At 40.8% G+C, this 25,358-nt stretch overlaps 1 protein-coding gene across 3 annotated transcripts in view; it reads right to left on the bottom strand.

The window, feature by feature from the left end:
- The window catches only part of TLL1 (tolloid like 1), a 121,126-nt gene that overhangs the window by 44,539 nt on the left and 51,229 nt on the right, over positions 1–25,358 (bottom strand). For 2 of the 3 annotated variants that reach the window (XM_082237197.1, XM_082237195.1), the window contains exons 3-7: positions 20,814–20,924; positions 13,959–14,039; positions 12,098–12,250; positions 8,833–8,950; positions 2,222–2,400 (exon numbers count right to left, since the gene is read on the bottom strand). In XM_082237197.1, the coding sequence (XP_082093323.1) occupies positions 2,222–2,400; positions 8,833–8,950; positions 12,098–12,250; positions 13,959–14,039; positions 20,814–20,924 (642 nt within the window). Of the gene's footprint in view, positions 1–2,221; positions 2,401–8,832; positions 8,951–12,097; positions 12,251–13,958; positions 14,040–20,813; positions 20,925–25,358 lie in introns of those variants that run through there. The other variant, XM_082237196.1, reaches the window with a different exon arrangement.

The following is a 25,358-nucleotide window of genomic DNA, read 5'->3' as shown; positions in this document are numbered from 1 at the left end:
CGAGACAACCCAAAGTGGTCTGAGATGGAATGGGCTGATCTTGAGACTTTGGAACCACCTCAGGACTTATGTAGGATGTTTTATTTTTCTGGCCCAGTACAATGCATTTTAGTATCTCCTGAAGCACATCCAGCCTCTCTATAACTGGACACATTAGGCAGAGAGAAAGGGAGGCAGGAAAGGAGGGGCACATTAATTTTTACCCTCTATTCTAATTTTTCCTCCATCCATTTGTTCGGAGCACTGAATGGTGTTTCTGGGCAACCTTGACCAATTCCTGCCACAACATTGGGATCCAAAGGTGAGTTTTCACATCTTACAACTATTGCAGAGTACTGGTGGTATAGTGTTTTTTAAGGTTTGATGCTATGCCCCTCAAGAACAAATATTACATTTATATGTCAGACTCTCAGGTATCACCTGTTCATAACCTGGCAAGTTCGCCTTAGCCATTCCTCATTCAGCCAGAGAAACTCAATACTGATGAAGCCAAACGTTTCTGCACAACTATCAACAGCTTTTTGATTCATTCTTAATGCAATCATTCTTAAATATCATTTTTTCCCTCATGAATCAAATTATTCTTTTAACAGCCCTATGAAACCCCATCTTACTGTGCTACGTGCTATGCTGAATAGGAAGAAAGCCAAATAGAGACAAATATTCTGGGACTACTTTCTGTCCTTATCTGACTCATTCATTATATGTTCTTAATGTCATGTTTGCTACTCTGACTGTTGCTGTGGGAACATAAAAATCAAGGTTTTTTGATGCCGTTAACATAATGTGGAACTGATTTTGTAACCCATTCCTGCACTCATTATTATTTATTATCTACAGCATATTTTTAATTTTCAAACGGCTTTATCATCTTCATTGGAGCCTTGTACTACCATGTATGAACATAATTTCAACCATCACATAGTTTCTCCTCACAACCAGCCCTTTTCCATATTCTACTGGCTGCTCCTATTCTTCATTTCCAAATATAGAGACATTTCTCTCTACGCACCCAGGACATTCAAATGGTTTCTTACAGGGTTTAAAGATGTAGTTCACTCACTCAAGTGTTAGAGAGAAATAAATCATCTGCAAAGATGCCTAGGGGCACATACCTTCAATATAACCAATTAACAACAACAACAGCTTCTTCAAACAAGGGTAAACTGCCAAGGAGCCAGCTTGAGGTTATGGAGACTGCATAAGCTATCAACTGCTTTTACTAAGTATTCACTGTATTAACACAAAGTACCCCTTGCATAATAGGGACGCAAGTGGCGCTGTTGGGATGCGAGTGGTGCTGTGGTCTAAACCACAGAGCCTAGGACTTGCCGATCAGAAGGTCGGCGGTTCAAATCCCCACAACAGGGTGCAGTGGCGTAGCGTGGGTTCTCAGCACCCGGGGCAAGGCAAGTAATTTGCGCCCCCTAACCCGTGGGTTTTAGCACTTGAGTCTCTTCCGCGCCCCCCCAGACGTTGCGCCAGGTGCGGCAGCCCCCCCTGCACCCCCACGCTACGCCACTGCTCCCACCACAAGTCTTCAGGACAGCCATCCGAAGGCTGGCGCGGGGAGAAGGTCTCTCCGCCCCACCGCCAGGCTTCGGAGCAGCCTTCCGAAGGCTGGCGGCGGGAGGAGGTCTCTCCCGCCTTGGAGAGGTTCCCGCTTCCTCGAGGGGGGCCGGCCAAACGCGCCCCCCAAATGTTGCGCCCGGTGCGGCCGGCACCCCTGGCACCCCCCACGCTACGCCACTGACAGGGTGACCTCCTGTTGCTCGGTCCCTGCTCCTGCCAACCTAGCAGTTCGAAAGCACATCAAAGTGCAACTAGATAAATAGGTACCACTCCGGCAGGAAGGTAAATGGTGTTTTCGTGCGCTGCTCTGGTTTCGCCAGAAGCGGCTTAGTCATGCTAGCCACATGACCTGGAAAAGCTGTCTGCAGACAAATGTCGGCTCCCTAGGCCAGTAAAGCAAGATGAGCGCTGCAACCCCAGGGTTGTTCGCGATTGGACTTAACTGTCAGGGGTCCTTTACCTTGCATAATGCAAATGTCTCATATAAACACCCACCCTGAACAGCACAGCTGAATTTTGCTGTTTTAGCACTATCCAGTTAAATCAATGTGCAAGAACCTCAAGAGCCGCAAGCAAATAAAATGGGGCAGCATTTTAAAATATAAGACACCACACTAAAATATAAGAAAGCACACTAAAATGGTCTCACCTGGCTGGATGTTTTCTCTGATGATGGTTACATGATCATCTCTGTCTGGTCTTGTGTGTTCATGCCAAAATCCTATCACATGTCCCAGCTCATGAACAACAATTCCAAATTTATCACAGTTCTTGCCAATAGAAATTGCCTGAGGGCCATTACCCCTTCGGCCTACATAAGAACAGCACCTGTAATTTAGAAGAAGAACACGGATGAAAACTTATGTGAATATTGCTCGTTGCCAAGAAGGTGCTGCAATTTGCATTTTAATCTTCTGAAAATCATTAGTTTTTCTGTGGTTTGTCAGGAAGATTAAACTTTGGCTCTCTCTCTTTTTTATATAAAAAAGTAAACATTTAATTGTACAATTTTCTTCTTGGAGATAGGGGTGGAGGTATAAGAAGCATTTGTTTTTACAGCAAGAACGCTTAAAATCATATGGTCCTTGAGGAGGTCAGCCAAAATTAATTCCATCACCAGCAAAAGAAAAGACTGACAAAGGAAAGCATTTCTGAGTAAAAAACAGTGCAACGTCACTTCCCCCTCAAATTCTTTATCAGTTTAATGTGGGGCGGCTGCAGATACATTTAAATATTTTTAACACCTAGTGATCTGAAAGTCATTAAATATGCTTTCAAGTTGTGGAGTATTCCAAACTGTGATATAAAACATATTTATAAAAAGAAAGCCATTAATTATTATTTTTTCTAGTCAGTTCTAACACAAGCCAGACATGATGACAGGACATTCTGGTATCACTTAAAAGCTTTAATAGTAGCTACCATTGATGGTAGCCTGAATAATTTTTTTTGTCTCTGTGGCACTCTGGGAGAGGGGCTAATCATTTCTTCCTGTGCCAATTCACCAACTTAAATTCCTCTTGAATTTCCAGGTATCATATATGATGCTTAGATGCACCTTTTGCCAAATATCTTTTTTAAAAGCATAAAGGCCCTGGGATTTCTGGATGGTAGTATATTTATCCAATCCCCCCCCCTTTACTTCTATTTTGTATACCACTTGATAAAACCTCTAAGCAATTTAGGAGCACAGAGACATGACTAATGAGACTGAAACAATTATTTACCACAGAGGATATAAGCAGGGTTGTATCCAGTTAAGTCCAACTCAGAGTAAACCCACTGAATCCAATGGACTTGTGACTTACGACTCACTCGTTCACTGATTTCAGTGGATCTGCTACGAATGTGACTCAGCAGAATACAACTTTTAAAGCAATGAACTTCATCTGGCAATTGGGGAGACATTAATGGGTGATGGGCTACAACAGCAACACTACAAATAAATATTACAAAATTAAGAAATGTGTCCCCAAATACATGTTGAGGTTGAAGGGTGAGAAGTCCTAATCCCCTGATCTTCGCTGCTGGAGGGGTTTAGGATATGGCAGAGGTGGTCATCTGCCAACATCTGCTGGTTGTGGGTGTTCCAGAGGCCCCCACGAAAAGTGTTGCCATTATGAAACTACAGACCATTGTGTTCCCACCAGTGGCATAAGCCACAGGGCCTTGAACTGGTGGAAGGCAGAACAAAGCTGCCCATGGATCTACCAGATCCAAAACTGATCCCTCCTGCTGAGAGTGACGCAATTCAGAACCCTCATCCAAAGAAGATGAAGGAGGAGGAAGAGGAGGGCCCACATCATCTGTTGTGGCCACTGCAAGCACAGGGCTTGCTCAAGTTTGGACTCAGTTAAAAAGAATAGCAGTCCCATGGAATAACTTTGGGTCCCAGGAAGTCAATGCCCATACCACATTCTCTGAACTCTGCAGTGTACAGGACAATCTTACTGTGGTTGAGCTGCTGGTCTGTAGCCTCCTAGTTCACACTCCCCGGTTTTCTTTGCTTCTGATCTCCTCCGCAATAAAATCACAACGCTTAAGTATCTATACACGTATTGTTCCCTTAAATTCTTCCCTCCAGGGTTCTCCTGACTGGGAATCATATTGATGTGGCAATGCTCACAGAAATGTCGAATGACAACCTTCTATATTGGCTTGGAGCAAACTAATCCTAAACATCACAGAAATAAAACTTGGAACATGAGCAAAAATGTGATAGCCGGATTACGTGGCAAAAAGATTCCATTAGAATCACACTTTGTATAAAATGTTCTGAAAGAGGCTACTAGTTCACATGATTTTTGAAAGATGCCTAGGAAATGCCCTTGCCTGAGCTCACCTCCACCACACTACAAACTGCTATAGAATATAATTTTGCCTGAAATACAATGATTCAGTCAATTTAAAGTCCTCTTGGTGTCACTGGACCTTTTTTAAAAAAATACAGTTTGACTCACACCTTAAATTGAATGAATTAAATACATATATTATGTGTTTGTATAATTTATTATGCAAGCAGGATCCTTTATGTATAAACTGAATATTTTTAGCCCAGAGTAGGCATAGGTCTGCATAAAAACAAGCTTTATGAAAACCCACTTTGCAAAACAATACTCTTTTAAAGCTAATGGGTTAGTGAAATAGAGCTCTCAGTTTAAGACAGGGGATTTAAATCCTCTGAAGATAGTAACTTATGATCAGCTTCTGACCCATTTCAGCAATCCACTGCTTTTTAAGGTCATGTACGTCATGTTGGAGTAGGGGGGGCGTGTAAAGTATTTTAGTGATAAGCAACACATCTTAGGAAAATTATTTTTCCTTTTTCCTTTTTTTCCTTTTTGAAAAACAAAAGTTAATCATTCTAAGTCTGTGCTACATATAATCTCTTCTTCCCATCTGTTCAGCCCCAATATCCCCACCTGCTCCCCCACAAGTGGCTTGCTGCTCTCTGTAGATCACCAATGAATACATTTGTTACCTTCTAATAGCCCTGCAGATCCTAATTCATAAAAAGCTAGTTAACCTGCAACCTTGGCGTTATTAGCACCACACTCTAACCAACTGAGCTGTCCAGGCAGGAGAAAACAAGTAAGGGCAGGGCTGGGAAAGACTAGTTGCCTGAAAACTATTAACCTGAAGCACTATTTCTGGGTTAGCGGAGTCTGTAACCTGAAGCGTCTGTAACCCGAGGTACCACTGTATTTTCAAAATCATCTGTCCACAGCAGTTTCTTAATGCTCATCACACTTAGTGCATTTTAGGCGCTTCATGCCGATAATTGGTTGTACTTCAAAAGAAAGCAGCCATTATCAGCAACAGAGTCTTAAAATAACCGCCTTACTATAGACCACAACAGGGTCATTGGGACTCACTGCTTGGCGTGGCCTGCCAAGAACATATCTGATTCATCCAATTAAGTGCCTAGACTACCACTAAGACAACAGTACTGAGTCAAAGGGTTAGGAATACAAAAGAGTGATGCTCGAAAAGAACACTGTGGTCTGTATCACTATTGTGGCCACTTCTGCTAGGTGTGCTTGGCACATAGCCCAGCAATCCTCTGCAAACCATGCCAAAAGCCTGACTTTCCAGATCTTGATTTCTTTAATCTTTATTGCACCAGACAGTAGTTAAAGGCACTAACTATCTATGAATCTCTAATTCCATTTAATCATTCTAGCTGATCAATAATGGCAAGTAAAGTGCAATAACTGACAGTCTGAGAGAGCGCAAAACATTCTAAAGATGACATTAAACTTGCTGTTTGAGTAATATATTTTTTTCATGCTCCTGAGAGTTAAAAGCCTAAAGATGGGCTTTAAGCTGATTAGAGGAATTTGGAAACAGAACCAGGTCAAGTGCTTAGTGTTTATTTAGGCAGCTGGACTGTAAAAGGTGTGATAGTCTAAAGCATCTTATACAATGACAGCAGAAGGCTAACATTATATGAACTGAACACACCCTTGCATGAGCATGATGACTCAAAATACCTTCCATCTCTAGTTGCAAGATCATTCACAATGCAAAAGTCAGTTTATGAGATCATTTAGCTAGTCATGTTGTTAATGGCAGTTTGCAGTTTGCCTTTAAGCCAGAAAGCAGAACTATTAGTCTGCATATGAAAATTCAGAACTTTGTTTTGAATAAGTAAGTCTTAAGATCGTTTGTGAAATACAGACTTTGCTGTCAAAATCACTGTATAATCAGATCGTGGATGAGGGAGATTTTATTCTGGGCTGACCTGGCATTCAACAGCAGCAGTTGCAGACTGGAGGGGCTGGCACATGGCACATGGCACAGTCACTAACAGCCTGTGCCGGCTGCCCCCTACCTGGCCTCCCCGTCTTCCCACACCATACCTCCTCCTACCCAGAACCATTGTAACTGGGCCTCCCACTGCTCTCCCCCACTCCTTTCCTCCCAGGCACATCCCACAAAATGCCTTTACACTAAAAAAAAGGAATTTTAAATGATATAAAAAACAATTCAAAAGCAATTTAAAAGAAGAAGCCCTCTCTGCTGAGCAGCAGCATCATCAGTCCTTATAAAACTTGTCAGGCCCTGCCCTGGGCCAGGTGGATTTCAATGGGTCTACTCTGAGTAAAACTAAGCCGGCTACGATTCATAGTTAGCCAGTGCAACTCACTGAACCTGGCCCCACAAGTAGTGGTAGAGCCGCTATAAAAGAGTGCCCCCCTCCCAACACAAAAAAATAGTCCAGATGATACTGTGGTCAATGGTATTGAAAGTCACTGAGAGATTGAGAAGAAACAACAGGATCACAGTTCCCCTGTTCCTCTGTCAAAGAGGTTACTCTAAGTAATTATCATTGGTAGGCAGAGACTATTAATGAAACACACACACCCCATGGTTTCAACTTCTAAATCAAAATTATTCAAAGGTGGCACTAGAGTTCCTATTTACCTTGGAGAGGACTCAGAGAGTGCATCATATCTTAGATTCCACTGAACAAGGGACCTGGATACTAAGAACTATGCAACTAGTTCTGCAAAGCAAAGAGCTTTTTCAAACAGCCAGCCCTGCATGTTACATGGCAAACCTCCTGAAAGCAAGGAGGGGTTCAAAGCCATTGTCATATGGCACAAGGTTTGCCATTCAAATGGGAGAGAAAAACTAAAATCCCACTGGGTAAGCCTACCAGATAGGGATGCAAGGGACTAGCTCTTTATATCCTTGCAGCAAGCAGGTTATCTAATACACATGTGGTATACATTGCAGGGTAGTTGCCCTAATAACAACTATGAGTACCACAGTCTTGAACTAGTTTTGACACAAATGCTCATTACAACACAGGGTGCCATCACACTTCCATTCTTCTGTAACCAGCATTATATGCTGCAATATGTGTAATAAAAGGGAACGCGGGTGCCACTGTGGTCTAAACCACAGAGCCTAGGGCTTGCTTATTGGAAGGTCGGCGGTTCGAATCCCTGCAATGGGGTGAGCTCCTTTTGCTCGGTCCCAGCTCCTGCCCACCTAGCAGTTCAAAAGCACATCAAGTGCAAGTGGATAAATAGGTACCACTCCTGTGGGAAGGTAAATGGCGTTTCCGTGCGCTGCTCTGGTTTCGCCAGAAGCGGCTTAGTCATGCTGGCCACATGACCCAGAAGCTGTCTGCGGACAAACGCAGACAGCAGACAGGTCAGGTACCCCTGACCTAATGGTCAAGGGTACCTTTACCTTTATGTGTAATACAACAATAACACTGACTTTGACAAGGTTTAAAGATTTCCTACAAAAACATGTAGGAGAGCTAAGTGTAGACCACATGGGGGATGATAAGGTTTCATTTTCAACAGAATTGACTTCAAAGTGTATGTATGCTTACAATACTGATAAATGTGCCTCAGATTCACTAACTGATTTTCCCGCCCAATATAAAGCCATATTTAATTACGGAAAGCTGATTATATACACCAAATGACTACTGTGAGCCTTATTCAGAGCTTTGTATGTTTACCAGTTGGTGTCTATAAAACTTTCAAACGACTTAGGAACTTCAATTTCTGCAAATTCTGAGGTAGCTTTGTACATACAACAGGATACATGTAGAAAACTGTTTCAAGTGTTGCAATGAATGGTAAAGTCACACATGGAAGCTCCACATACATGTGGAGCATTTGCATACTTGGAAAACCTCAGAAATGGGTCTTGAGTTTACTTTATACTTTTTATATTTGGCTTCAGATAAATAGTAATAAAACTCTTCTCAAGTACCATGTGCATGTACGATGCACATTTGCAAAGAAGGCGATGCTGCAAATTGATATTCAATACACAAAGAGGGGATCATTGTAAATATCTTTTAAATTTAAAATACACACATGCACGTACACATACTTTTTGAAAGGACTTGGCTTTCCCCTAAGTCATCTCCCTTGCTTGAGTCAACTGAAGCAATTTGCTCTATGCGTAACTTTCTGCAGTGCACCATCTCAACTGGTGCACTGTGATCAAGGCAGAGAGTGTAGATCTGTCTAGAACAGCACAGGATATGGCATAGAGGGCTGCAACTGGTAGGAGGGATTGATAAAAATGGGTGTGTTAAGTTACATGAGTGGAAGTGCTTCCTTTAGCACAAAGCCACCAGTAGATACAACCTTGTGTTCAGAAAGAAATGGGTGAAATGTCAGATCGACTCTTCTCATCTGTTCCAGTTCTCTTCTCATCTGTTCCAGTTGTGTGCTTCTAAGCATACCACATGAGTACATTAAGCATACTTTCACACCAACTTACCCACAAGGCCTGTATGTAAACACAATGTAACTTTCTTCGTCACTTCGCTCAATGAATGTAACGCAGGTATATTTTTCCCAATGCCGCATTGCCTGCTTGAACATTGCTCGTTGACTGCCTGGAATCAATGTTTGCAATGAAATACAGAAATGATTTTTAGAGAGAGAAATTGTATCCTGTTTCACGCCAACAGCATTCAAGTAAATTTGATGGTTTTGGGGGGGAAACACTCGCACTTGAAACAAGCAAGAGTGTTTCAAGTGCAAACTAATACTGGATGCGGGTTTTGGGAAATAAGCAATGAAAACAGTGACTGGCAAATAGTATAAACTTCGCACAGCAAAGGCAACATTTTCCAAAATGTACCCCAATATGCACACAAATCCTACAAGGTGAATTCATAACATTACACTTTTTCATTACTTCTAAGTTATATCCAACAGTGGCTTTGTGCTAGCAGAAGTGATTTTCTTGTCATCCTATCCTATTCAAAAGCTACGCTTGACAGCTGGGGGATCCTCTAGAACAGCACAGGATATGGCATAGAGGGCTGCAACTGGTAGGAGGGATTGATAAAAATGGGTGCATTAAGTTACATGAGTGGAAGTGCTTCCTTTAGCACAAAGCCACCAGTAGATACAACCTTGTGTTCAGAAAGAAATGGGTGAAATGTCAGATCAACTCTTCACCCCAGGTTTGAACATCCTGTGACCCAGAAATGCAAAGACACAGTCCATCACTCACATCCTGTCAAACGTTTGATAATATATTGTCTATGCAAGCCCCTAAGTTGTGGAACTCACTCTCCACAAAGGTGGTGGTATTATTATTATTATTATTATTATTATTATTATTATTATTATTAGAATTTATATACCGGCATACACCTGAAAGTCTCAAGGCAGTTCACAGAATAAAATCAAAATATAAAACCACAAAATATCTAGCTCCTTCACTACAGAGTTCTTGGAGAATGCTGATGGTAGAGTTCTTGATGTATATTTTATGACCTATCCCATTTTTTGTGATTTTAAGTTACTTTAATCTGTTGTAATGGGACGTAGGTGGTGCTGTGGGTAAAACCTCAGCGCCTAGGACTTGCCGATCGCATGGTCGGCGGTTCGAATCCCCGCGGCGGGGTGCGCTCCCGTCGTTCGGTCCCAATGCCTGCCAACCTAGCAGTTCAAAAGCACCCCCGGGTGCAAGTAGATAAATAGGGACCGCTTACCAGCGGGAAGGTAAACAGCGTTCCGTGTGCTGTGCTGGCTCGCCAGATGCAGCTTGTCATGCTGGCCACGTGACCCGGAAGTGTCTGCGGACAGCGCTGGCTCCCGGCCTATAGAGTGAGATGAGCGCACAACCCTAGAGTCTGGCAAGACTGGCCCGTACGGGCAGGGGGACCTTTACCTTTACCTTTAATCTGTTGCAATGTGTTTTAATTTGTGGTGAATAATAGCAACGCCCTGCCCACCCCACCCCACTTTACAGTGCAAGGCAAGCAGCAGAAGAGGTTTACTGAGCCACTGTTGGAACATCACACCTGGAATGGCTTAGGTTAGTGAGTTCCAACTGGTGCAGGTGTGCTGCATGTTGAGAAGCCATGATGTTTGGTTTCTTTATTGTTGTACTGGGACCACAGTATTAGTCCGTTGGGTCAGGGGAAGAGAACTTGGGGTCCTCCAGATGGTGGCTGAAGTACAACTCCCATTATCCAGGGCCATGTCAGCTAAGTCTCATGGGAGGTGGAGACCAGCAACATCTGAACATGTTGAAAAACATGTGAAAAAACAGCACTGAACTAAGCTATAGGCAGCAGAATGAAATATCTGCAGGATGCCTTGAATGCAGAGACATTACTGACTGATCACTCCTGCGTGTGTTTTCACATTTCATCAGCTGCCTCTAAAATGTGCGTGCATCCCAAAATCAGGAATGAGCAGAGTGTAACTTCAGAGAGTGCAGACTCACACAACTGTTTCATCTGTTTGTGCGATAGGCATGCCATGTGCAGACCTCTCTTCCTAATGGTGTGCATGTATAGCTTGTGTGGGGGGAAAAGCTGACCCGACAAAAGCATAACACAAGCTGCAACAGAATTTCTTGCACACATGGACCTGATCATTGCTTTGGCAGTCTTGTATCAAAAACCACTATACCAACAGAACGGAGAGTGGGCTACTGAACACACAGTGCTCTGAGCTCTCTAATCTATGCAGGTTTGCCAAGCACATCTGCATGATTCCATGCAAGACAAATTTCAATACAATATTCCAGGAGATAATGAGATGAGAGAGGAGTGAATGATGAGCTGACACAGTGACTGGACTTTGCATTTGCTTGGCAACTAATAGGAGTCTCTCCCTTTTCTGAGCCTTTTTTTTTTGCTAAATCTGATGTACATTGTCTTTGGCATACAAGAATTTTGGAGTAACACTGGTCCCAATAACTCATTCTAAACAATTGGCTCCCATTCCGTATCATTTAAATTAGAAATCTCTGACCAAGAAAGACTATTCATTTTAATTGGGAAGCAGAGATAGATAATCGGGTGTATCTGTGTTCCAGTATACTTTTTGGGCAAGAAAATTGCCCTTATTCCTCTCTCTCCCTATCTCCCTCCACCATCACATGCTCCTATCCACCTCGAGGGCAAATGCATGTTGATGCAGGTTTCTGTGAGCATATCCCTTGCTGGATAAGAACCTGCTTGTTGTTTTATCATGTTACACGTGCTTTAAAATATATTAGAAAGCTCTCCTGATATTTAATTGTGATGTATGACTATTTCTTTTAGCCAACCATGTGAAATGTACATTGAATTTATTTCAGTGGAAAAGAGGCATCTTGGAGTCGTTGAGTACAGGAACTGCAACATTTTCATATAAGCTAAACTGTATGTGTATTTAAGTTGACCTGAATCTCAAGATAGTATGATAAAAGGAAAAGTTGAATTAGTTTGCTATCACACACTGCACCTTAGTCACTTGAGTGCTACTTGATTCACAGCATTTTCAAGTTACATTTAATTTTTAGGGATTAAAGCATTTGTATAGAAAGCTTTAAAGGAGCTACAATTGTATAAAGACACTTGTACTATAAAATATGTGTTTATTTCAGAGTTTGTTATTGTAATATATAGCCAGGACACCTAGAAAACAAGAAAGAGAGAATCCATTTCAAGACCTCTCTTTCATTTTTTAAAAATTCTACTAATTCTAAGGGTCAATTCCTTCAAGGATAAAAGTGTATCTTATGTCTTTCTTACCAGTGAAATTTCCACCTATAACATATGGAATGACACCCCCAGGCCATATCCGTTCTGTGCGTGATGTAGCTGCTCGTGGAAACCGTTTCTTCTCATAGCTCCCTGAGAATGTTAGAGCTGCTCTTCCCTTTGTTATATTATTTTGCTGAAAACCTGCAAATATATTTATAAAAGAAAATGGAACAAAATGCATAAAATTTCATTAATGAAAATATCTTCTTCAAAGATAGAAGGATTTCCCCCATATATACATACACACACACACACACACACACACACACACACACACACAGACATATATATATATATACCCAGACTTGCAATGCAATGGACAAACATGAATTAACAAATGCTTAAAATGAAACAAACTAATAGCTCAATACTATGCAGCTGTTTATCATGCACCAATGCCAAATCCATGCAACCATGCAGCTCATGTCTTCGTTGCCATGTGTCCCTGTTTGCACCTGCTTGGAAAATCCCTGGAAAACAGGCATGCTGGTGCCATAGTACCAGACTTGGAACTGGGTTCAAGTCCTGAGACAGCAGAACAGCTTCCTTGAACTGGCACACAGGATCCTGTTGCCAGTCCTATGAAACTCTGCCTTAATGCAGTGGTTAGTCAGATACAGTTGTATAACTGAATCTTTATTTATAAGGATTCACACATGTTGTTATATAAAAAGCACTTAAGCATTTAAAAAAAGGCAGGCAAATTAAGTCTACCAGGGCTGCATGATGTTACACAGCCAAGTCACTTTTCCAAACCCTGGGTGCCACTTCTCTGTTGCAGGGGACAATTCGCAAGAGAGATGGTGGAAGGCAGAAAGAGGATCCTAACTCTTCTCCTGTAGACACCTCATTCTGCAACTACTTCCCTCCATGTCAGGGGCTGGACTGAGGAGGAATGGTGGGGAATGTGAACAGGAGGACAGTATAGATTTAGATCAGTGGTTTGCAGAAGGGCGTAGTTCAGAGGCTGCAGAGAGCAGAAGCTGGGAAATATTGGAAGAGGAACAGCAATAAAGGGGGGGAGACAGCTGACAGACTCAGTGTCCTTGGAATGCATTCCTGACCCCCCTTCTCCCAGGACCAGATGGGCGCTGAGAGTAGTAGAACAGAGAGCTCAGTGGCAGAAGGCTCAGATTATAACGTAGATTAGAGGAGACGAAGTGGGATGGGACTTTACTTGGAGTAATGCCATCACTGCATAGAGACTATGCCCCTTTCTCTCTCTCTGTGAATACTGAATAAATTACATGGTAAGGACTTTTCTTTGGGGAGGGATAGTATTCTCTGAGCCTTGACACCCCGCCACTTTTTCCCTCAACGGTGGATGCAAATTTATCTCAGTCATTGTAACTAATGCATCAGTGTCCATATCACCAACCTATATTATTGCATTTCCCAATGAATGAACAGTAAGTCATTTATTGAGAGGCACCAAGCAGTAATTGTAATTTTGATTTGCCTTCCATATTAAGATTCCAGAAATTAAATATAAAACAGGATCTGTCAAACTTGAACTTTGGGATAAATTTAGTCACTTTTCAGAGTTTCCCATTTCTCATAAACTAGGCTTAAGCAGTTCAGCCCAAACATTTATTTTTTTTAGGGTCTCTTTTACTCACAGCATATATAGAATTCCCTAATCCACCAGAGCTTGTCCATTGGTCTCAATAGAGAAACCCCGTCTGTACGCAGTTTGTGTGCCTCCACTGATCTCAGGGAAGCTGGTACATGCAAGAGCTAGCAAATCAATGTCTGCACACCTCTGTGGATTGTGATGGAGACAAATCTTACATTGTATTGTATTGGCATTGTAAAATCTGGACATCTACCCACTGGAATAGTACAATACCTGAGCCAAATCTTCTTATGCTGTCTATAAGCTGAAACAGGGCATCACTTTTTTTTGACACTGCACGCTCTCCAAAACCACCTTTTAAAAGAAGAATATTCAATGAGCACACATACATCGAGCACACGAGTTTACAGAAAACTGAGGTGGGGGAAAATAATTTTTTTGAATGTGAGGAGGTGCTAAAGAAATGTGTCTTTAACATTCTTTTGGCCATTAACATTCTATTGAGAATGAAACAAAAACAAATTTGTTGTCATAAGGGTTTTGTTTTTTTTAACGTGCATTCCAAAATGCCAGCCAGCATAACTTTGGCATTTCAACAATTTACAACAGTTACATCATCTAATTACAATTTGCCAATTCCCCCCAGGGCCTTGACAAGTCTCAGTACTATGAATGGCAAACTTTATTCTTATTTCAGAGATACGCAATTCTACAGACTTGGATAAAGCACAGGTATCCAAGAGTATTGAGGAGACAGATAAAACATACGATTTAAAAAATACAAGATAGTTGAATTCACCTTGGATGCAATTCACAATAGAGTGTGTACCTCCAGGTGTGATGTCAAACTATGATACACTTAAAGTTACTGACATGCATGTGGTTTTTACTAAGACTGGAAGGCATATAAGGATGCTAAGTTATCAGATACTCCAGTAACTCTAGTACTAATATCTGAGGAACTGATGGATAGAGTCCTAAAAATGAATTACAGGAACAGCCAGATCCTTTATCTCAATATTCACCATGCCACAAAAATCAAATCTCTTCTGATAGCATTTGTTTAACTTCTTTTGCCTCTGAACGGTCTGTCTGCAGTTGTCTTCAAAGCGTTAAATGTATCACCAGCAACGTCACTGTATAGAGGGCATTTGGGTGACTTCATAAAATCCCCATTATTGATATTTGTAAAAAAAAATTCTAATACTAAAGAACCATTGTTCCTGCTTGTTACAGAAGAACTGGAAAGATTTTTTTGATTTTTTTAAGGCTTAAAGCGGTACAATGAAACATAGGTTAGCCATTTCAGCAATTCTCTGAATTCTTTTGACATACAGTTTCCACGCAAGCTTCCCAAATGGCAGTCTTGAAAGACATATTACAAAGTACACAGTGCCATAAAAGGCAAGCTTGTTGCATGGTTGCTCAATAATCTGTGTAATTATTTGCTTTACATTGTGACATAGCTGCAGTGGCCCTCAAGAAAAATTTCTCAAATTTTTGCTTAGATTTTAAGGGAATGAGACAATACTTTAAGACATTCCTTCTGAATGAGATATTTTATAGCACCAGAGTGTACTAGACAGCACACCGACATTTACTGCCCATTGATGTAATACTTTATTTATGAAAAAACAAACACAATGAAAGAAAGTGAATAACTACACAGAAGAGATACCGGCAAGTATCCTTAGCTAACAGTGGAATTCCATACAGGTCTATTCAGATGTAAGTGCCAGAGAGTTCAATGGGGCTTGCTCCCAAGTAAGTAGTACTGTTGCCTTTTAAACAATAATTTTCATTTGTTGTTCATTGTTCAAATTTATTAATAGTCCCATACCTTCAGATTCCAAAAATGAAATTTTGATTCTATAAGAAATGTTAGATTAATGTGCAGATAAACTGCATTATTGTTCATATTTAAAAATATATAATACTTCTACTTCAAGAATTAGAATGAAAAACTCCGATTCTAAATATTTCCCCTTTTTTACAATGTGTCATAGTAATGCAGCTATAGAAACTAACATTTCCTGAAATAACATAACTTTGCCTAAAGAATAATATTCTGCTTTTTCTGGCAGTGAGCATGCATGTTTCCCAAGAAAGACATGCAGAATATTAATCTGATAGGTGTTGTATATTGTAATATATATATAATGGTTTTTCAGATGTTTGTGAATCCAAAGCAAGAATGCAGGCTAAACAAAATAATCACTTATGTTCAAGTCTGAGAAGTGATTCACCTTGCTGTGTTTATCTGTCAGCAAAATTAGGCTGTGAAACAGTTCAAAGCTAATTAAAACTACTTGTTGTGGTGAGGGTGGGTGGAATTAACTGAATCTATTAACATTTAAATCCAGATCTTTAAAAAGATCAAAAGATTCTACTACTTAGAACAAACAGGTGATTTTAAGAAAAGATAAGCAAAAAAAATGACAAGAAAGTGTAAAAATAGTACATTCATTATTATTGTTAATTGACCAGAAGGCAGAACTCTAAAAATTACTTTTTTAAAAAATTCCCATGGATTGGGGAAACGGATTGAACTGGCAATTCTAGCTATGCTTTGAACAGCAGGTTGCAGATATTCTGAGGTGATAATATTTCTCTCCCATACTGTAGAAAGATAAACTTTCTGATCTCTGAATATCATGGTGCTGTTAAAGAAGGAAGAGCAGGTCAGGCCATTTAATCCTGGTCACTTGGCAATTCATTTGGCCAGAGGAGAAGAAAATGAAGTGCTTTCTCCCCACCAGCAGCATCTTCCAGGTGAATCGTGACTGAGACAAGCAGAATAGTTACGTGATCTTATACTACAACTTCTATGGTGCTGGAGGAGACCCCTGAGAGTCCCATGGACTGCAAGAGGATCAAACCTCTCCATTCTGAAGGAAATCAGCCCTGAGTGCTCACTGGAAGGACAGATCGTGAAGCTGAGGCTCCAATACTTTGGCCACCTCAAGAGAAAAGAAGACTCCTTGGAAAAGACCCTGATGTTGGGAAAGATGGAGGGCACAAGGAGAAGGGGACGACAGAGGACGAGATGGTTGGACAGCTACCAGCATAAGTTTGACCAAGCTGCGGGAGGCAGTGGAGGACAGAAGTGCCTGGCGTGCTCTGGTCCATGGGGTCACGAAGAGTCGGACACGACTAAACGACTAAACAACAACAAATGCTACAACTGTCTTATTGGGGGATGGAGGTGGGCTCTCTTTAGATATGAAAGTGCACTACTTCACATACTTTGTTCGGCCTGGACACTGAGGTCCAGCGCCGAGGGCCTTCTGGCGGTTCCCTCAGTGTGAGAAGCCAAGTTACAGGGAACCAGGCAGAGGGCCTTCTCGGTAGTGGTGCCCGCCCTGTGGAACGCCCTCCCACCAGATGTCAAAGAGAACAACAACTACCAGACTTTTAGAAGACATCTGAAGGCAGCCCTGTTTAGGGAAGCTTTTTAATGACTGATGTTTTAATGTATTTTTAATCTCCTGTTGGAAGCCACCCAGAGTGCCTGGGAAAACCCAGCCAGATGGGCGGGGTATAAGTTAATAAATTATTATTATTATTATTATTATTATTATTATTATTATTATTATTATTATTACTACTACTACTACTTTGAATAGTCTTACATCCTCTTTATATGATTATATGTACTACTGCACTTACTTCAAAATATAGATAATAGATTTATAGCTCTGGAAGTGACCCTGAGGGACATCTAGTCTGACCCTCTCCAATGCAGGAATAGGCAGCTGACCTGCTACATTTTGGGTGTCACTTCTCAATGGGACCCAAAGTCCTGCCCTGAGTCAACAGTTACATGGTTGTTAGTATAAAAAGACATCACAGCAGCAGTTGGAAGTGTTTCCCAGAGAAGTAAACAGATATATTTTCTTTGAATTAGACTCCACTGCTAACAATGTAAACATGTTAGCACAGATTAGTGCTTTATAATTGTTTGCATGCTGTACGCAGATTTCATGTTAATAAATCAGGGATATAATTATGGAAGTTCTAAAGAATTTGTCTCGGGGCATTTTTTTCTATTAAAAACTCATTCTGGCATTACTTAACTGATGAAACAAATCTCTATCTATTATGAATTGCACAAAAACACCTTCAGCTCTTAAGGCGAAGACTGTGCTTTGTTGCACCGCTCCTACGCAGTTCTCTTTGGATGAAAGGTAACTTGTTTCAAGGCTGTATGGCAGGGAAGAACATTGCGTACACGGCAGTTGTGATGCAGAACTGTCCAGCCAGCCACGGTGTAAAGGAAAAAGCTCGTAAAGGAGGGAAGAAACTTGAGGCTGAATTGGTTTTAATAGGAAATTACGGCGCTGCTTTTCAGGCATGGGACAAATTTCGGGGGTGAACAGCAAACTTACCCCCAATGCCAAATCCCAGGCATTTGATGGCTGAAAGGCCTGTCCCTGGCAACTCAGATGTTATTATTTGAGAGCAGATGATTGCTTTTAGAAGGTTGTTTTTAAATGTTTCAATTGCATTGTTTTAGTTTTAATGTGTTTGCTGCCCTGGGCTCCTTTGAAGGAAAGGAGGGATAGCATGTAAGCTGGCAAGTGAGTAAGTAAGTAAAATCTGCTCTTATTGGCTGACATTTCCCCCCAGAATGTCCCTATCATTCAAAGGCATGGGATATGGTGGCATGGGATTGGTCAACACTACATTCAGGGGATGGGAGACAGCAACTTGCAGCTGATGGTATCTGAAATAAGTGCTACTGCTGGCACAGATGGGAAAGGAAAATAGAGAAAGAGACAGAGAGAAAAGCACCTAACCAAAAAAAAAAAAAAACCACAGTCTCTTACCAATTTTTACCAATTTGTCAATCCATTTATCTCGCCCATTATTCAAGGAGCATGCTTGACAGTGCAAGAAAACCCGTTTTGACCTCCATGCCATCTTTAAGAGCAACAGGAGGGTCACCTCCTCCACTGCAGCCAGACCTCAATAATAGGGTGTGCAGCCTCTTTACCAGCCATTCTTTAGAGGAATAATAGGTGCAGCATGACTACTTAAGACTGCAATTTCCTTCCAAATCCTGTCTCGAGTGCCGCCCTGGCTTTGGCCAGAAAGCACACAGCTCCACAGGGAGCTATCCGTGGTCCTGCTCATCTGTTGAGCTTCTCTGGTCCTCCCCTGCTCTCGGTTATGATCTGCAGGACAACACCACAGAAATAAGCTCCCAGTTTTGCCCATCCATTTTCATTTGTTTCATTTAATTCAAGTCAATAGTTTGAACATTTAAAATTTGGGCTCTGCCTTAGTTATAAACAGGTAAGTAGAATGGAACCGTAGTTGAGATTATTTTCCTTCGCTGTTTCTATCCAAGGAAATTGATCCAATTGCAGAGGTTATTAAAGGTAAAGGTAAAGGGACCCCTGACCATTAGGTCCAGTCGTGGACCATTAGGTCCAGGGTTGCGGTGCTCATCTCACTTTATTGGCCAAGGGAGCCGGCGTACAGCTTCCGGGTCATGTGGCCAGCCTGACTAAGCCGCTTCTGGTGAACCAGAGCAGCGCACGGAAACGGCGTTTACCTTCCCGCTGGAGCAGTACCTATTTATCTACTTGCACTTCGTGCTTTCGAACTGCTAGGTTGGCAGGAGCTGGGACTGAGCAACAGGAGCTCACCCCGTCACGGGGATTTGAACCGCCGACCTTCTGATTGGCAAGTCCTGGGCTCTGTGGTTTACTGGTGCTGATTCAAGTAGGTATGCGACATCCAACAGCTTCTCCAAAGCAGAAACACAGAAATATATTCTCCTGCCCATGTCTAAAGTATGGACAAAAAGCTAGGGATTGCCTAGTGCATATATCCTTATCAACCATCAGGTATGGGGTTGGCTTGAAATAGAATTGGTTTCTGTTTCACACACCAAACAGACTTTGTTGGCAGGTCATGGGAAAGTGGAATGAGGATATGAATTTCATCCAAGCTGCTCTCTGCTTCTTTCTGCATATATCTGGGGTGCAGCATAGATCAGATCCTCTCCGTTACAGTCGACACTCACTAATAAGGATGGCCTGCAGTTTCCTCATCATCACACTGTACTTCCCAGGCTTGTTAACGTAAGCTGGATATTTACACAGCTGTACTGTGCATTAACAAACTGTTCTCAGCATTTCTTCGCATGGAAAGCCCTGTAGGTATCTAAAATGTTTTCCCTGGTCCTTATGCACGTGGTAGGCATGGTATAGAAGGTCATTTTTGTCTCCACTTAATCCCCAGACAACACACTCAGAAGGAGAATGTTTTGTATGAACTTTGGTGAGTCCACCCAACTTGGTTACTTTATTGCTCACCCCTAACTTCCAGTCATTTATGAAGAAATTAAAAAGATCAGGTCCTGATATTGAACCTTGGAGAACTCTACTTTTGACACCACTGCATTGGGAGAAATGCTGATTTATTCCTAGTCTTTGTACCTAGGGAGCACAGAATTAACAAAACAACGAGGCCCATAGTCAGGTAAAGGTTGAACCATTTACATCAAATGTTTGGTGATGGAAAGTCACTTGGAGCCAGCTAATCTGAATGAATTGTACAGCAACATCACTGTCAAAGTGCTGGTTATATTCTTTAAAGACTGAATTTTGGGGGAAGTGGGTGGGATCAGAATACCTAAAAGATCATTCCTACCTTCATTAGCTTCCCCATACCTTCAAGTCACAGGAGAGAGGTCACTACCAGAAATTCAGTTAGCAGGTATGAAACAGGATAGCCTTCTCCATAGCACTTAGATTCTGCAAGTTCCTGCTGCAAGAGATCAACCTGCCCCACCCCTGATGACATTTCCATGACGGGTAAAACAGTATTTTATACCAACAAGCTTATGTGCTTGTCTGACTTTATCACTGTGATCTCTCAAACTGATTCTTTCTCAAGCTCTCATTTTGAATTGTGCTTTACGATACTGTACTGTGATTATAGTTGTGTTTATTGTAGGCAATTGCTATATGCAACATGAAGGTGGGACATAAATGTTTTGAATAAATATCTTTATGCATATGGGATTTTTTGCTCCATAAGAAAACAAATCTATTGCAAGTGCTCATGACGGAACACTGGTTACATTTTAATAAACCAAAATATTTAGCAACTTACCTGTATTATGTCCAAGTCTTTCATTTGAATGTTGCGTAAGATCAATTGTTCTGTCAATATGAAACATTTTTAAGTCTTCATCATCTAAGGCAATATCTCCCCAAAAGACAGCTTTAAATACAAAAAGAGAGCTTACTTTAAATATATTAAGAGCAGAATTGCACAAACATTGACTAAACACTATGGCCATATTCTAGCACAGAATTAAATATACTGTAGCCCATTTAAATCAATTGTCTTGTGTGAATTTAGTTCTGTTTTGGATTGTATGACCTATAAATAAATATCTGGGAAACATATACATACGGTATATAAACAATATTACATACACACACACACACACGTGTTTGTGTGTGTTACTGAAAAGTCTTTTTAATATTAAACATAAGTAACAGGTTGAAGAGGTTGTGACAGAGGAGGGAAGGAAGTATTTTAATTAATTACTTTAATCACAAAGCTGACATTTTCAAAAAAGATTTTGGATGCTTTGTTTTTGCTTGTTTTCTCCACTTAGGGAGAAACTGTTTCTTTTTAAAGAAACCCATTAAGAGTATCTGATTCACCTCTCATGCCTAATAACCACTTACCAAAGAGGTAAGAAGAAGAGAATTCTTTAACAGAAGACTTTTTGAGAAGCTATGGTGAAATTCAGAGTCCACCAGCAGGCAAAATAGGCTGGAGCTGAACGAAGTATTGCTGTACATTTCCTCACACACTCAGTAAATTTCATAGCTGACACAATTATACTGTTTTCTTGTCACTCCATCCTTTTTGAAAAATTTCTTGCAAAATCCAACCTTTCTTAATTTCATTCCCAATGTTGCTTTCTAACTGTAACTACTAGTATAATGCATTTTACCTCTTGAGCAAAGTAATTCAAGAACACCTCCCAAAGAGTGTGCCCTTCAGACTCAACTTTCTCACATCTTCAAAACTCAATAGACCGGTGCCACAAACAACATTTTGGCCCTGGGAGGACTTTTGAAGTCTAAGAAACTGTAGTGGATATCTCAAAATACACTTTTCATAAAAACTAGTGGTGCTTAGAACAACCAACCACAGGCAAAACATCTGCACCCAAAAAAACAAATAAAGCACAGAAAAAGCTGACAGTACCCCCACAAAGAAGAAACCTTCTCAAGCAGACAACGAAAACACCAGTAAAAAAAAAAAAGTAATGGGAGGGACTGGGAGCCTTGACTAGCATCAGAGAAATGTCTGGGGATGCAATGATGCCCACAGGTACCATATTGGGAACTTAGCAACAGACCAAGGACTCAGTTATACAGCTGTAAATATAACATTTTAAATGAGTTTTAAGCATGTTATACAAAAGTGACGCTAGATGGCAATGGTGAGCTAATGAGAAATTCCATATATATTTGTAAACGTGTGTTTTTTTAAAAAAAAAGAATTATCACAGGGTTATTTATACATGTGTAGATTCAGCCAAACACTACCCCAACTTTTAAGAAACATTTCATAATTTAATGTCCTCATCAAGCATACTGAAAAAGCTTTTAACTTTCTAAAACTCAAACTTTATTTACCCCATTGCAAAATCAATTCTGATTGTGCAATAAAAAATGCAGAAAACAATAGAAAATATAACTTTTTATTACTTGATGAGTAAGATCGATAAAGAGCAGGACCGTAGGCAAATTAAAACTTTTAGACATTCATATTACATAAAGCAGAATGCCTATAGTTTTAATTTACCTACAATCCTGCTGTTTATCAATCTCTCTCATCAAGTAATTATAATAAGAGCTGGCTGTACTGGGTTAGACTTTCTTTCATTTGCTGATAATTATGTTTGCTCTTGTTTAGGAATGTCTGCAACATTTGCCCATCATCCCTTATTTCACAGAGGAAGGCAACGAAGAAGAACAAATCATGCTCAATATGTCTCCAGCCTCACTTACATTCTTGAAATGAGATACAGTTCGGCATCCCAGTTTGATTGACATATTCCACCAAGTATAAAAACTTGATATTCTAAAATAGCTAAAAGCACAGAAAGGGCAAGAAGCCAGATAATACTGACTTGGAGGTGAAAGCAAATCTACAGTAATTTAACTATTTTCATTTGTAGTGAGTACGTTTGAAATTAAGAGATCAAGCACGTGCCCAGTCTTGTCCGCTCCCCAGGGAGAGCGAATTGCTTTTCTTTATTTTCTTTATTCTTTTGGGAAAGTGCCAGAATACCTACACTGCAGGGGTACTGAGATATAAAGAAATAAATTCATATTTCTCCTAACGTTTTCACAGTTAGGAAGGGAGTCCTTTTAAGCTTTCTCAGTTTTATCTTTCTTGCATGCACGTACATTCCAGCTATGTGGTCAATGCCATACACACACTGTGACCCCTTGTAGATATTTCAATAAGAACATTTATCCGTACTGCACAGGAGGTTAAAAGTTCAGTTTGGTAGTTAAGGAGAAAACATAACCTAAAGACAAGGAGCTTCATTAGCGTGTAACCCCAAAATTTTGGAGGGGATCCAAAACACGGTGCGCAACCCGAAATCGCGCAACCCGAAGCATGACTGTATAGGGTTCTTATCTTTCCCCTTTTCTGATCTAACATAACTGTCTATTTAAAGTTCCGTAGCAGCCAGTGCTTTCTTTCTTTAAAAAATGTTTAGAGGTTCTCTCATTTTGACTCAACAATATCACCATTTTATAGTTCAAATTGGGGAAAATAAATACAGTAAATGGACAAAAATAAAAGATTCAAAAGTACAAATGCTTAGGGGTATGTGTACCCCTGCGTACCTTCAGGAAAAAAGCACTGGTAACAGCTATTCTGCTTTAAATATAAAGTTCAATATCACCTTCGCCTCGTTTCCCCCTCAGACTTTCTGTCCCTCTCTGTGATGCACTGAGCCTCCTCTAACTGTGATTCCACAACCAACCCTCTCTACCAGACACACACTCTTGAAGGCTTTACCCAAATTCTAGCTTAAAACAAAGCTCTCGTTATTATTTTTTCCAATTCAGATTCAGTTCCTCAGCTTAAAGGGCTGTTAGGGAAGACAGCAAGGGTGAGGGTGGGGATGAGGGCAGTGGTGGGGAGAGTGGAAAAATTCACAAGATGGTGGTGATTGAGTTAAGAAGAAAGTGGGGCTGGGTTGCCAGGTTTGCTTGTCTCCCTTTGCCCTTCCCTCTTATAGAGCAGGCTGTAGCTTGTGGTTTTGTAAATGGAAATGCCATTTGCCAGAATGAGAGGCTGAAGGGCAATTTGGGCACATTTATGAAAACTATTTAAGAAGAAGTATGGAGGAAGGAGCATAGCATAACTGGAAGCCTCTATATAGCAGGTCTAATTAATAACTGCATAGTCTTTCAGGCCTTTCTTGAACATAAGAAGTCATATAACAGGTTTAACATGCTAAAGAGTGAACAGTAAAGCAAGGCGTTGATAAACCCTCCAAGTGTCCCTATTTTCCAGGGACATCCCTGATTTAGAGAAGCGGTCCCGGTTTCTGATTTGATCCTGGAATGTTCCACTTTTCCTTAGGATGTCCCTGTTTACATTGGAGAAATGTTGGAGGGTATGGAGTTATTTGGCTCCTGAGCTGTCTGAAGGCAATCCTGTATAGGGAAGATTTTTTAAATGTTTTATTATGTTTTTATATATATTAAAAAGCTGCCCAGGGTGGCTGGGGCAACCCAGTAAGATGTGTGGGGTATAAATATAGTAAAGTTATCTGTATGGAATGAGACATCTCTATTTTCAGTGGAGAAATGTTAAAGAGTATGAGTTCATTAAATGAAGCTGGAAGACTAATCTTGTGCCAATATTAAGGTAGAATAGTCTTTTCTGATAGGAAAATGGCATAGTGTAAACAGATGATAATTAAGATGAGAAGTCACTGAGATGAGAAGTGCCCTGGAAGTCAAAATAATTATAGGACTTTTGCACCAAAATTGTAAATGCTTACATATCTACTAACTACAGATAAGTGCTTGGAAGTTTAACTTAGGCTAGGAAATTTATAATTTCATAATAAAGGTCTTCTAGGACAGTGTTCAGTAAGCGGAGCTCTGTACAGTGGTGCCCCGCAAGACGAATGCCTCGCAAGATGGAAAACCCGCTAGACAAAAGGGTTTTCCGTTTTTGAGCTGCTTCGCAAGACGATTTTCCCTATGGGCTTGCTTTGCAAGACAAAAACGTCTTGCGAGTGTTCCGATTTTTTTTTCGCTTCCCCCCTTTTGCTAAGCCGCTAAGCTGCTAATAGCCTTTTAGCCGCTAATCCGCTAAGCCTTTAATAGCCGCTAAGCCTTTAACAGCCGCTAAACCACTAAAAGCGCTAATCCGCTAAGCCGCTAATAGGGTTGCTTCGCAAGACGAAAAAACCGCTAGACGAAGAGACTCGCGGAACGGATTCATTTCGTCTTGCGAGGCACCACTGTATATTGGCAAAGGCTATTAATACAGCTTATAATAAACTGAAGTTGAATCCATGCTATCTTTAGTTCAGAAAATTATAAGATTCACCACCTCATAAGTAATCTTTCTTTCAAAAGAGCAATTCATGGT

Source organism: Podarcis vaucheri (assembly GCF_965113315.1).
Source record: "Podarcis vaucheri genome assembly, chromosome: 9".
NCBI lineage: Eukaryota > Metazoa > Chordata > Lepidosauria > Squamata > Lacertidae > Podarcis > Podarcis vaucheri.
This window is presented reverse-complemented; position numbering and strand designations above follow the sequence as displayed.